At 42.0% G+C, this 13,201-nt stretch overlaps 1 protein-coding gene across 1 annotated transcript in view; it reads left to right on the top strand.

The window, feature by feature from the left end:
- The first annotated feature begins 8,097 nt into the window (after window positions 1–8,097).
- The window catches only part of LOC123976794 (potassium voltage-gated channel subfamily KQT member 4), a 43,388-nt gene continuing 38,284 nt past the window's right edge, over window positions 8,098–13,201 (top strand). The window contains exons 1-2 of the mRNA XM_046059136.1: window positions 8,098–8,399; window positions 9,489–9,618. Coding sequence (XP_045915092.1) covers window positions 8,098–8,399; window positions 9,489–9,618 — 432 coding nt within the window. The remainder of the gene's footprint in view (window positions 8,400–9,488; window positions 9,619–13,201) is intronic.

Raw genomic sequence — 13,201 nt, 5'->3', positions numbered from 1 at the left:
GGACTGTAGACAGGGAGACAGGAGAGAAATGCAACAGCACACCAAGAGATAAGACTTGAACCAACCCAGGCACAGGTAGACACATCTCGCCACCAGAGCCCAAAATATCATTGCCTTTGTTGCTTTTAGAATAACTTTTATCTAATAGATATGAAGTTGAAGCAATATTGTCAGACAAAACGTATTTTAAATGTTCAAGACTCTTTAATTGTGGACACATGAAAATATTGGCGGTTTTAATGGTGCTAGTGTTAATGTTGGTGTGAGGCTTGTGTTGTTTTACCAAATGGCCATAGGAGGGCAGCACTGATCTAATAACTGTAAATGCCACCATTACACTGTAATAGGGGACAAGATTTATTGCCAAACACAGGTTTACAATTTTTCACCAGGAGCGTTGTTTAAGGTGCATCGACAATCTACCCAATATCTAACCATGTTGCAACCAAACTAGACAATATGAACACCACTAATCTTATTTCTGCTGCCCTCCTCGAGTGCTACAAAAGCTTCATGTGCTACAAAGGGCAAGCGGTTAACAATAGAGTCACGAGTTATTTGGCTGGAAACTGCTCAGCTCCTGTGAGATCAGCCTGCATTCCTTATCCGACCTAAATCTTAAAAGGAAGAGAAGTAATTATGGTGAAACTGAAAATGAGGTAGATGCAAGGTGCTCATAATGGTCCTTCTTTCCGCCAAGTGAAAGGTCTCATTGTGTCAGTGTTGAAAGTTAAAGCTCAAAAGTTGCAGGTATCACTTTGAAGTGCTTTCCTATTGAGCTGTGTTTTCCCCACATATACGCCCACAGTGATGAAGAAATATTCTGATCCTTTACTTAAGTAAAAGTACTAATACCACACTGAAAATACTAACTCCAGCATTCAAAACTTTAGTTAAGTAAAAGTATTATCAGCAAAATTAATACTAATTGTGCAGTAAAATGGTTCCTGTCAGTGTTTTACTATAATATCTGACGTTTCGGGATTAATATTATTGCTACATTATTGGTATGTTGCATTTTCTTGCTGTAGATATTTAAGGTTGAGCTAGTTTTAACTACTTTATATATTGTCGGGTAGTTTAATTTATAGCAATGCATCATCACTGTCCTGTGTGATCTGAAAAGTAACTAAAGCTGTCTGACAAATGTAGGGGAGTGAAACGTACAATATTTGCTTATGAGATGTAGTGGAGGAGAAAGATAAAGTACAAGTACCTCAAATTTTTACTTAAGTACTGTACTTGGGTAAAGTACTTAGTTACATTCCACCACTGGTGACCGCTAACTACACAACTGCCTAGTTAAATGACGGTAGTCAGAGCCACAAGTAAACATTAGTCAAACCGGAGGGCTCTTTACTTAATCGACTTAATCACCGAACAATAACTGCATTAATGAGTGCAGACTCATGCTAGGCTCTTTCTAATAAGAGCAGCGAGGATTGTGAGAATGTTGAGCTTAAGTCTAGCATGAAAAGGATTGTCTGGTGGTATTTTTCTTGGCCGGTTCATCTGGTCAGATCAAGGCAACCTTGGCCAGATGAATCGGGGCTGACTGCCTTGGCTACAGGCTGGACCTTGTGATTGGGCCACAACACCAGTTGGTCTCACCAGGTTAGGGACAAACCCATAATAGGAGTGGACATTCACTAAGATTTTTGTTTCACTAAGGGTTTGTGTTTGATCCTCTCGTCGCTCTTGCTGAGGTGTCGGGAGAGTTTCTTTTAATCACCATCAAACCATAATGCAAGTTTTTCCCAGGTCCTGGGATTTAGGTGTTGTGTAAGAATAATGTGACAGATCAATGATCAATGTAGTCAAATTCTTTTATCGCTTATCTCCCTTCACAAGGGGCTCAGGGTGCAGGATCAGCAACAGAGTGGCACCTCTGGTGGTGAAATAGATTCACAACCAGTGTATCCACTTTCCAGTGCATTACAAAGTATGAAAAGTATTACATCAGTTCCGAAAATAAATGGCCCTTAAATTGTATTAAAATCCCCAGTTTGATCCCGAGATACTGTCAGTTCTTATAATAAGAGGCACAAACTAGTTTTAATTTATTATAAAATGAACACTAACTATATTCTTTGCACAATGATTAACATACACTCCAAAAACTGCATCCATTTCATTAGTTTTAATTTATAAATGAGAATATATAATTGCCGATACCCTGTCTGTAGCACTGTAGCTGCTGACACAGAGCCTTGAAGGCGAGTCCAAAAGCTCAATAATGGCCGCCTTAATACAGCCCAGCCTATATCATTCAGAGAGAAACATTGTGTTCATAAGGCAAAAAACACCTCAGATGAATCCCTCAGCGAAATTTTAAAGGTACATTGTGTATATCCTGGCCACATGCTCCAAACAAAATAGAGTGCAGTATTGTGCACGAATTGTGTGATTTACTAATTGCAGAGATGACAAGTGTAATAAACCTTGCAGTGTCCTCAAAAGTATAGCGAGCGCTCCAAACTTACAATCTTTCCTCATCTCATAACAGTAATGCGAAGCGGTTACAATACGGTGAACTACTACGGTCTACACTACAGGGTCCTTACAATCTCAATTTAGTTATCAGTTATTAGAAAAAAGCAAACTACTAACTAACAGGAGAATACACAAAATTCGACCAAACTTCTGAAACTCGAGCCTTCTAATTTACGTTGTAGCTTAGCTCAGTTTTAGCATGACCATGGTAGGAAGTAAACAGCCACATCAAAACCATATAATGAAAAAGCCATTTGGAATGGTTTTCTGTATGGTTTGTGTTGGCGTTAGGTGCACTAAGGATACGTTTTGCTAAATAGCCAACTTTAGATGTTACTTACCAGTCTAAAAGAAGCGTCACGAGTTCAGCATTAAACTCGCCAAGAGCTGGCTCCAGCCGTAGAAATCCACACTAATATTTACTCTTGCTTTGCATCTTTTCTTTGCCATCTTTGTGTTTCTGTGACACTAACCGGGGGGCTGTATTTTACATTCAATCTAGACCCATCTTCACAGCGCTCAGCTTGAAAAGCCCTTAGGGCAGCTCTGCTTCTTTGTCCTCTCATATTGGACTGAGGGCAGTCTGGACACTACAGTGACTCACTCTCGAGGCAAGTGGTATTACAACACAGGACGGGCCGGGGCTAGCAAGTTAGCATAATAACTTCAATAGAAACATAGACGTTTTTGACATGATGTCAGAACAGTTACTTCACATCCTGTTGTTCATTTTTTTATATTTTAAACAAACGTTCAGGCCAAATCTTACACATTGTACCTTTAACTGTAGCAGTTCAGTGTACTTTATGTTCTGACCTCTTTCATACTTGTGGAATATTTTGGCTCTTCTTTCAGCTTCAGATAACAAGGGATGACTTTCAGAAGTTTGCAATGTGCAGAACTTCACTGATAAACCTGAGAGTCTACTGAACATATTTGACCCTCATTACTAATGTAGCCTCACTCCATAGACTGGAGACTGATCTTCTAACCCTGTAGACTTTGACATTTAGGTCCTCTGACCTCTGTATGTCTTGAAATCAGCCAATTCAAACCTGACACTTTTCAATGTTGCAACTTGTGTGTGTTGCTCCATCTTTTTATAGACCCGAGTTGTATGGGTTAGGGTTGTTTTTGCCTGACAGAAGTGAGGTAGCGTCTACACTGCAGTCCCCTCCACCCCTCTAAATGGTTGTGTGCAGTCACTGCTATAAAAGCAACACAAGTGGTAGTAAGTCACAAAGGATCTTTTGAATGGTCATGAATGGGCCACTGAGTGAGCTCTCTACCCAAACTACTTCCTGACTCAGTCACTGGACGTAGTGGTTGACACTTCTATATTCATGTTGCAGAGTGTCAGATTGATTAATCCGGGAAAGCTGCCTCCCATCAGTTTACATTTTTACAGCGCCTACATGATGGTTGGAGTGTGTTGTTCGCGGTCCAAACACAGCGCCGTTTGACACACTGTCATTTCATCTCTCCAAAGACGTTAACCAGACCTATCACAACAACATTAATCCAACACTACAGACACTATATCAACAATTCATCTGCCCCCATCTCCTCTCGCCTCCTCTCTAAGTCCCTTTGATGTTTTCCATTTAGAAAAATCTGTGTTAAAGAGGAGAAAACAGATAAAAAGGAGAAGAGAAAAGAAATTAAATAAAGGCAAACAAGAGCGCGGTCTGGGAAAGCCATTAAGTGGCGTAAGGAAACGACCAAGTGCGCAGCAGAAATAAAAGGTTGGTGCAGGTTGGATGGAATGAGTTTGTACTGTAGCGCACAATTGCTGATGTAGTGAGTATTTTTGAGTTCCCATAGATTCCCTGAGTGGCTGTCGACTCCTGGAGCTCAGTGGGCTCTGTGGGGCGTAAGTGAATGCTTGGAGTGCGGAGTGCAGTGGAAAAACAACAGAGAGGGGAGAGGTGGGCGTGAAGAGAACAGCCGCGACCTAACACGGGGCCCCTGTAGTCCACTCTGGTTCCTCCGTGACTGTAATTCCACCCTGAGTGCCACCAAATCTGTGTATGTGCATGCATGAGCCCTTCCTTATGGTCAGGTTGTGTACATTTGTGCTTTTAACCACCCGTTCCACATTCGCATTTTACAGTTTGACCTTGCTCAGCTGTTGTGTGTTGTCATGGGGGCTTCCTTTTATCCCAGAGGCCACCTTGGATACTCTGCCCAGCTCTAGGTGTTGATTGCTGGATAGAGAGTAACACTGGAGTACGGCTGTTACTGTAATAGAAAGTGGGGGGTGCGTGGTTTTGCCTCGGTGAAACTTTGATGTAAATCCCTGAGGGTGGTACGAGCGGGGCCAGCCTGTCCGTCAACACTTTCTTCCTCTGTCGCCCCCTGGCCTGGTTTGGACTGCTGAGAGATGGAGAGGAGGAGAGGAAACCATGCAGAGAGAAGGTTGTAGTGGGAGTTTCCCAGTACAGGATGCCGTTGTGTTGATGTTTAGATAGTACCTCCTCCTTTCATCGTGGCGTGGTTAGGCTCCAAGGCTTTGACCTTCTTCCCAAATTAGATCCCCTCTCCTTTATATTTCTGTCTTTTACATTACTATTTTTGGCAGACTTTGTTCACACCTGTGGGTGTGTAAAGCCCAGTCTGTAATCACCATGTAAATTAGATATAAATTCACTAAGAAGTCAGTAAATCAATATAATATTACATTAAGCTGACGCTTTTATCCAAAGCGACTTACAATTGCTATACATGTCAGAGGTCGCACGCCTCTGGAGCAACTAGGGGTTAAGTGTCTTGCTCAGGGACATATTGATGGATGGGTCACAGTGGGGGATTGAACCCAGGTCTCTCACACCAAAGGCATAGTCTTATCTACTGCCCCGATATAATATTAGCAGTTTATGTGCTTGTCAACTGATCATTATCCAAAATAATCAGCCTCTCTATAGCATCAGAAATTCAGTGAGGTGGATGAAGTTGCTGTCTGGAACCAGGACCAACAATCAGTTTTTGTGCGATAGGTGTTTCGAATAATGTGATTTGACATATGCTGATAATCAGACTGAATTGTCATTTTGTTGTTTCAAATCATCAGAGATGTGGGCGGAAATTTAGAGCTCTAATGATAGGGTTTACACCTTTGTTAACCTTTATCAGAATCAGAAACAGCTTTATTGCCAAGTAGTTTTTTCACATACGAAGAATTTGCTTTGGTTACTAGGTGCGTAACAATTATGTCATGGATTGCGGCTTTTAAATCTGATTATTTGTGCTTTTGGTACTCAGGACTTTAAGGTACTCCCTGCCTCCTGCATTAGCAGTCAAGTCTAGTAAGCTGAAATGATTATTTGATTCATTGATTTGCAAACCTTATGTGGTTTCAACTTTTGTTTTGTGAAGATTTGCTGCTTTTCTCAGTTTATATTGTACTAAACCAAACAAAACATGACATTTGAAGACATCTGCTTGGGCTCCGGGAAATTGTGATGGGCATTTTTCACTATACGGTCTGACATTTTGACATGTGACTCTTCAGTTTTGCTGCGTGGGATCAATAATCTTTATCTTACAGACTAAATGATTACAGATAATAAAAAAAAATCATCTTGTGTTTCTAGAAACACAATACAACCAGTCCCCAGTCTGTATTAACACTTTGCTGTAAAAAGTTCAGCTGTCAACAGTGGATTGCATTTTATAGCCAACAGTAAGTCTGTCAGTCTATATGTGTGATGCTTAGCAAAGAGGTAAGGATTAGTGATGTTAAGTTATGTTATGTGAGTGGGCCCTGGGAATAATGTCTAGATTTGAGACTCCAGCTGACATTCCTGCGTGTCATTTCACAGACGTGCATGTTCCATAAACTGCAGCAGCCACAATGGACTAGAATGAGTAACCTGCATCTGCTGTTGTTAGGAAACACTTTTACAATGCTGAACCATTGTCTATGGTAGACGGTCAGCTTCTCTTTTTGATGCAGGTGATAATGTGTACTTAACATTCGTACACTGCACTTAAATTTCACAAAAGTTCCGTCAATGATGAAATGATTCACACAGGTGGGGACAAGAGATGTGAGCGATGAGGCGCCAGAGAAAGAGAGCAGATTTGTCCCTCTTTGTTTTGCTTTTCTTTCTCAGGACTTCCACTACACCCAAGTTTACATTTAACCCGGTGCTTCAGTTTTAAGCTTTCAAGATAATAGATCACTTTGAATTATCTTCAGTCAGATGATACAATGGGGCCATCAGGAGTTTGGGGACCACCTCCACAATGCATTCCTCTGAGGTCCTCTGACAGATGATCTCTCTACAGGGCACTTGTGCTCCATAACCCTAGTATTTGTGTCATAACCACAAGCCTCTGTGTGTGTCACAGTCATAGATTTAGAAAGCTCTGTCCACCCAGGAGGAGGCTGTGGTCAGTGTCCCCCAGCACCTGTCTCTGCTGTCCCAAATGCCTGTAGCCATGGATTCAAGACCCCTCCTACAATTAGCACAAGTGACATTTTCATCTTGGAGGAAAGACAAAAGAAACTTTTATTACTTTTAATCCCTGACCTTTAAAAAACTATGTTTCAGAAGGTTTAGTATCTGGGGCAGGAATAAACTATAGGCCTACTCCCTGGATCATTCTATTATAGCTGTACAGCATTTTTGGTGCATATGCATAGGCAGCCATTCTTATCAAAGTTACCAGCTCTACCAGAAACCTCTCATCCTTCCGGGAAAGCTTCATAAACGAGAAAATTACTGTCATGTCTTCCTCACAGTCACAGCCTGCATCCCGTGCCAACCCCGTGCCCGGAGTCCTCGCCTCTCGCCATCGCTTCTCTTTCTGCACGTCAACTCACCAGAGAGAGGGGGTTTCACCTTTGTAAGCGTTTACAAACCGGATGCAAAACACGTTTCAGAGTTGCAAGAGTTTTAGAGTTGGCCGTCAGCGATTCTTGACATCATACTGTTGGTCTGCAATTCTGCGCGCTCCACCCCGCCTGCCTGCCGGAGCTGAGACACGCTGGACCACAGAGACGCACAAGGAAGGGAGAGCTGGCTGATGTTGGCGACTGTGGCGAGTCTCTCTCTGCCCAGAGAAACAGCTAGGACGAACTTAGTGAATTAATGCTGGTTACTATAGGTGGATATAGGTGGATGGGAGAGCACAGATCCACTGCACTCGCTTGCTTTGTACCCTTTTTTAGTGCTTTAAAACTCGTTTAAAGTGTATTTATGGTAATAGATGATTTCTACTCAACTCTGCCTTATAGAGTAACCGCATGTATTGGTACTTCTCTGCACCCCGCTGATTACATCACATCTGACTGTTAACAATGATCGCTGAAGGTCACGTTTCAGCGCGACGCACTTGTCCTAATATCGTCCATCGTTTCTTTTGCAGCCGTGACTTGATTTACAGATAACTTTTAAATTTCAACTAATCAAACTGAGACTGCAAAATAGCAGGTGTGATTCATGCACTCGGGTGTTTTGATCGGTACACTAGTTTTTAGTCCACTTTATAGGCAAGACAAACCGGACTATGACTTGCTCAAAACTTTGCTCTGCGCTCCTGCGGATGATCCAGTGAAAATTGTCAACTCACATGTAGTTTGATCCTGTCCGCTTTAAGATGTTAGGAAGTCCGTCAAACAACGGCGGCATCAGAATGCTGGTGCCCCCGGCTGCGAACGACGACAGGCGGGTAGAGTTTGTGGCTCTCACCGCTGTCCACACGGAGAGAAGCGAGCCGTCCACCCCGGAGCGCGGGCACCCGTCTCACCGCACAGGTCTGCTGGGCACCCCGCTGCCCGGGCCGCCCGGACCCCGGGCCAACACGTCTGCTTCAAGCAAACGCTACAGAAAGTTGCAAAACTGCCTGTACAACGTGCTGGAAAGACCAAGAGGATGCGCATTCATCTACCACGCTTTCATGTAAGTGTATCATCATTTTGTTATTGGCTAGTGACCAGATCAAACGCATTTAAATGTCTCTTCTTTTCCAAAAACAACTTTTTAAAGTCTCTTAAAGTTAGTGAGTGAAACCACATGCTTATTTCCAATCAGGTGTTTTGGTCAGTGTTTGCCAGCAGTCACTTGATGAATTTTCCAATTTACTATTTAGTTAATTAGCAGCGTTGCTTATGTGGAAGTTAGCACGGTCATATGCCATACATCATCACAACATGGGCCTTCTGTTCAATTTCCCCTTTTCTCTCTCTGATTAAATCATCAGGTGGACCTTGGATATTAAATTTAATTTGTCCAAATCCATGGGGGTGTTTGGCTTTTTTTTTTAAAATACCCTTGTAAACATTTTTGATGCCTGCTGATAGTCATACTTATAAAGGAATTACTTTGCAGTATGTTTCTGTTTTTTCATTAGCCAATGAGTTTAAATGGTGGAGAGGTGTGAATGATGTACCGGAAAGGTTTGTAATGACAGTAAGTAAAAAAATAACATTAGTGTTTCCATATTAGGGGGTGTAAGGGTGGTTAAAAACTTTATTGTGACTGGACTTTTTTGTCACAGCATTTTTCTGACAGGTAAAGTAAATAATGCATAAAGTAATAAAAGCTTTTTAACCAGATGAAGGTGATGAAGATGAATAAACTTGCCAATTAAACACACGCAGTAATAATAGAGCTAAAGCTAAAGCAACTCCCCTGCTGTACTGTAAAATCTTTTGTCAGGGCTTTAAAGTACCCATGTGCCATATGTTCAATAATGTATACAACATGTAAACACTGGAAAAGTATGACATTGCTAGTAGAGGTGGCTGTTCCCTTCTGTCAGAAGCTCAGGACTAATCTGTAAAATTTGTCATTTGTCCAAACCAAATTGTCATTTGGTTGAATGTGAACCCGTTTCAGATTTAAATTGAACTTCTTTATTAACAAAACAAAATAATAATTGGAAAGCTTGGTGTGAGCGGTAGGCCTAAGTGTCTCATTAAAAGTCAAAGTTCACTCAGTGAATATTTACCATTTCTTGAGTGTGTCAGTATATTTCACTCTCTTAAGAGAGGCCCAGGACAGTGGTGCACCGGCAGCTGTCCCGCAGCTGTGTCTGAGTCTGGCACATAGTGGACAGAGCATTATATGTGGGAGCTCCTTGGACCAGGCCGTGCTTTCCGTGTCGTTGTTTAGACAAGTATGGCAGTCTCTGTGCCAATGCCTTCATGTGTTTATAACAGAGGGGAAATCCCACTGCAGTACCACGGCACTTATATGTGTTCTCATCATATGCCGTCGGCACATCAGTGAGTGCAGATTGGCAAACGCTAGTCTCACTTTGTCCCTCACCTCTTTCACTTTCCATTTTTTGTTTCTTCCTTTTCAATTCCCACAGGGACTGCAAACATGTCTTTGCAGCACACACAGAACTACATGTCGTGTACCCACCCTCCAACCCTGTGCGTTTCTCATTAAGAGCAATGGCCTTTGCAGGGTAGTTGCCGGCGACATTACTGGATGTTTGAGTGGATGTCAGCTTTGCCATTGTTGTTATTTCTCTGTCAGAGAAGGCAGGGCAGGCGCTCAGAGGTGTCCAGATCATGTTTCAGATGCCACGGCCTCAAAGACAGAGCTGGACTGACTTTAGAAGTGAACCACCTCTCTGATGGCCTGTTTTATTTCGCCCTCTTAACAGATTGCAAAATGTACCTGAGACTAAAATCTTACCAGGCTTTTTAAAAAAAAACTTTGACATGATATATGTTGGGTGCACATATGTCTAGCTGAGAGTATCTTTCCCATAATAGTGCATCACCCTGAGTTGTGCATTTGTTTTGATTAATTGCATGTGAGGTGCTCACTGTGCTAAGAACTAAACCACTTGTGAAGAAAATTGGTTATACGATGAAGCTCAATTAAGGCGGCGTTGATCTATTGTAATTAAATAGAGCCATGCACTGCTGTGTAGGGCGCTGTGCTATCGTCCCTTGATCCTTTAATTAGTCCTGCATTGTAACGGGGGACGCTGGAACAGATGCGTTGCTTCTAGAGAGCCTTTCTTAGCAGGTGTATGTTGGGGTGTGTATGAAAAAGGGGTAAAGTAGTTCTGCATTGTAATGTCTCTCCACGGGCGCCCACTTAAGTCCTACCACACTCCACAGCCCTCCTCTTTGCTGTCACAGCTGCACATATGATGCACCCTCAAGAGACAGATTTCCCCGCTAGATAAAGGTCTTGGGTATCTTCAACATCCTGCCTTCTAAACGATTCAGCTAACATTACTGTAAACTGTTTCACATCTTTATGTCGACTGTTTCCTGTAGATTAAACACTTTGTCAAACACTCTATCCTGCAAGTGTAACAGCTATATGCTAATTCAGAGCTGGCACTGGGTTCCTGCTCTCTTCTCCTCTCCTCTCCTCTGATCCTGGAAACGTGGCATTAGTTATGCTCAACTAAAATCCTTGTTTTCTACACTACCAAGAAAAGGTATGGAGGGCCTGTTAAGAGACAGTAGTGTTCCCAGAAACTTCTGTGGATCTGTGAAAAACGGCCGGATATGAAGAATTGCTCACCAACCTGAGTGGTTGCTTGGACGACACTGCAGGCTCTTGCATTCGCCCAGGCTCTGGTTTAAGTGGTGCGTTTGAAATGTTAAGTGCCGCTTGTTTTGCTATGGTCCCTTCAGTCATTCACAGTAAAAGCTCTGGACCTCTTTGTCACCTTTGAATCCCTTCTCTTTGTTTCACCTGCAGTAAAAGTACACTGTCAGCAGGAGGGATGTGGTCTGCTTGTCTGAGCTGGTGCAAACTGTTAAAGACGCCCAGCGAGAAAGTCTGGGTTGTAAAAAAGTGTGAAGGAATCTGCATAACTCGACACACACATTATACTTGATGTGTAAACAGTATGTGTATCTTTGAAGTGACTGAAGTTTCATTGTTGATTAATCTGTCAGATCTTTTATTTATTAATTGTTTAGTGTGTAAAAAGTAATAAAGTAGAGATACAATTTCCCAGAAGACAAGTTGACATTTTTAAATATCTTGTTTTACCCGACCAACAATTTGAGACCCAAAGATTTTAAGTTTACAATGATAAGTTTACAATGGATTTAAATGAATAGTTGATTATCATTTTGTGTGTGTTTATGCATGTGGAGTGTCTGTGTGCAAACCTGCGCTATGAGCTTGGCAGATGCTTGACAACATTCAGAAGGATTGGTTTCAGTGTTCCCCCTCACCTTTGACCTGTCACACATTTCCACCATTGGCAGTGCCACATATAGACCGCCACAGGAGGCTGCCTGTTTTGCCCGAAGTAATTCATCCCAGCAGGAGGACCTTTTGGGCCGTGGAACTCCAGTCTAAAATCAGGCTACCACTCCCCGATCAGGTCACACTTCATAGTGCCAACATAACGAGCACCGTGGAAATCCAAGCCATGTCACGTCTTGATCTTGGCTGCCATACCTCATCTTAGTCTCTGGCTTGGTGCAGAGTTCCCCTGGACCCCGGCCTAAATATACAGTAATAGTGCATGCAGATGGACAGGAAAAGCAGTGAAGACCGAGTACTGACCAGCCAGAGTGATTGATTGGTTCAAAGGAGGGTGAAAATATACCGGTCATGTATTATTGATGTCTTACAAAGGAGGAGCAGAGATGTGGAGCAAAATTATAACATGGAGTTTTTTAGACTCGAACTTGAGTGGTATAATGTCTATTAGTGGGATAAAGAGAAATGTCTTCACAAGTAGTTGTTTTATGAGGAGCTCTGTGCTGAACCCTCCTGACAGGCTAATTGAGCTAATTTGTTCTTGAGAATGTCATGTAACTGTTTATTCATTTTGTCCATTGAAGTTAAAGATGAGCTCCATGAATGTAACACAGTTATCCATAGTCATTGTTACTCAGCCTGTGAAAACAGTAGTATGTCCATAGTGATGCCATTAGGGTTTCAGGGAAGTTGTGGACAGGACCAGAATCATTTGTCTATTCCTTCCAAAACGGAAAATAAACTATGGTTACGATTTAGTTAGGTTTAGGCATGAAAACAACTTGGTTAGTTTTAGGGAACAATCATGTTGCGGGCTAACATACAGTAAGTATGTTAGTACTTCATTAAGGTTAGAGAAATATTGTGGTATGGGTTAAAACGACTACTTTGTTAAGGTTAGGGGACCTTTGTCTCCAAGTGGTTATTATTATTACTTATGGTAGAAACCATGATTATAGTTCCTGAACGATTGTGTTCATGGTTAAAAGAAACCAGTTTTGACTGCCGGGTTGAAATGAGAAATGAACATCGATCTCCCGTGTGAAAGTCAGATGGTTTGCTGCCTCTGGAAAGCCTGCGTTACAAACTGAAAGTGTGAAGGATCTGACAAAACGATGTTATCAAGTTGCATTATAGAAAGCGTAAGGTCAAGTGTTCACGGAGCTTTACCCTTACTAGTAACTAAAAGTGAGGATATCTTGGCTTTATAAGTCACCCAACTTAATGCAAGTACAATATTAAATCCCTGGAGTACCACTTTAAGATGTCTGTTACAAGATGCACATTTGGATGTGAACTAAAACAAAGACAATTAGAGAATGTATGAAAGAATACTTTAATGCTTGTATATCTGTTGCCATAATGCATTGTTTATGCCTTTAAAGAAATGATCATTTACCTGTCAGGGAAACAGACACCGACTCTCTGATCTGAAACAGGGGCTTCACAAATTTCCAAAGTTAACGTCTCATGTTGGATAAATCTTTGCCAGATCAACCCTTCAG

The sequence above is a fragment of the Micropterus dolomieu genome, linkage group LG09, assembly GCF_021292245.1.
Source record: "Micropterus dolomieu isolate WLL.071019.BEF.003 ecotype Adirondacks linkage group LG09, ASM2129224v1, whole genome shotgun sequence".
Lineage (NCBI taxonomy): Eukaryota > Metazoa > Chordata > Actinopteri > Centrarchiformes > Centrarchidae > Micropterus > Micropterus dolomieu.
Note: the sequence above shows the minus strand (reverse complement) of the source record. Positions and strands in the feature narration are given on the sequence as shown.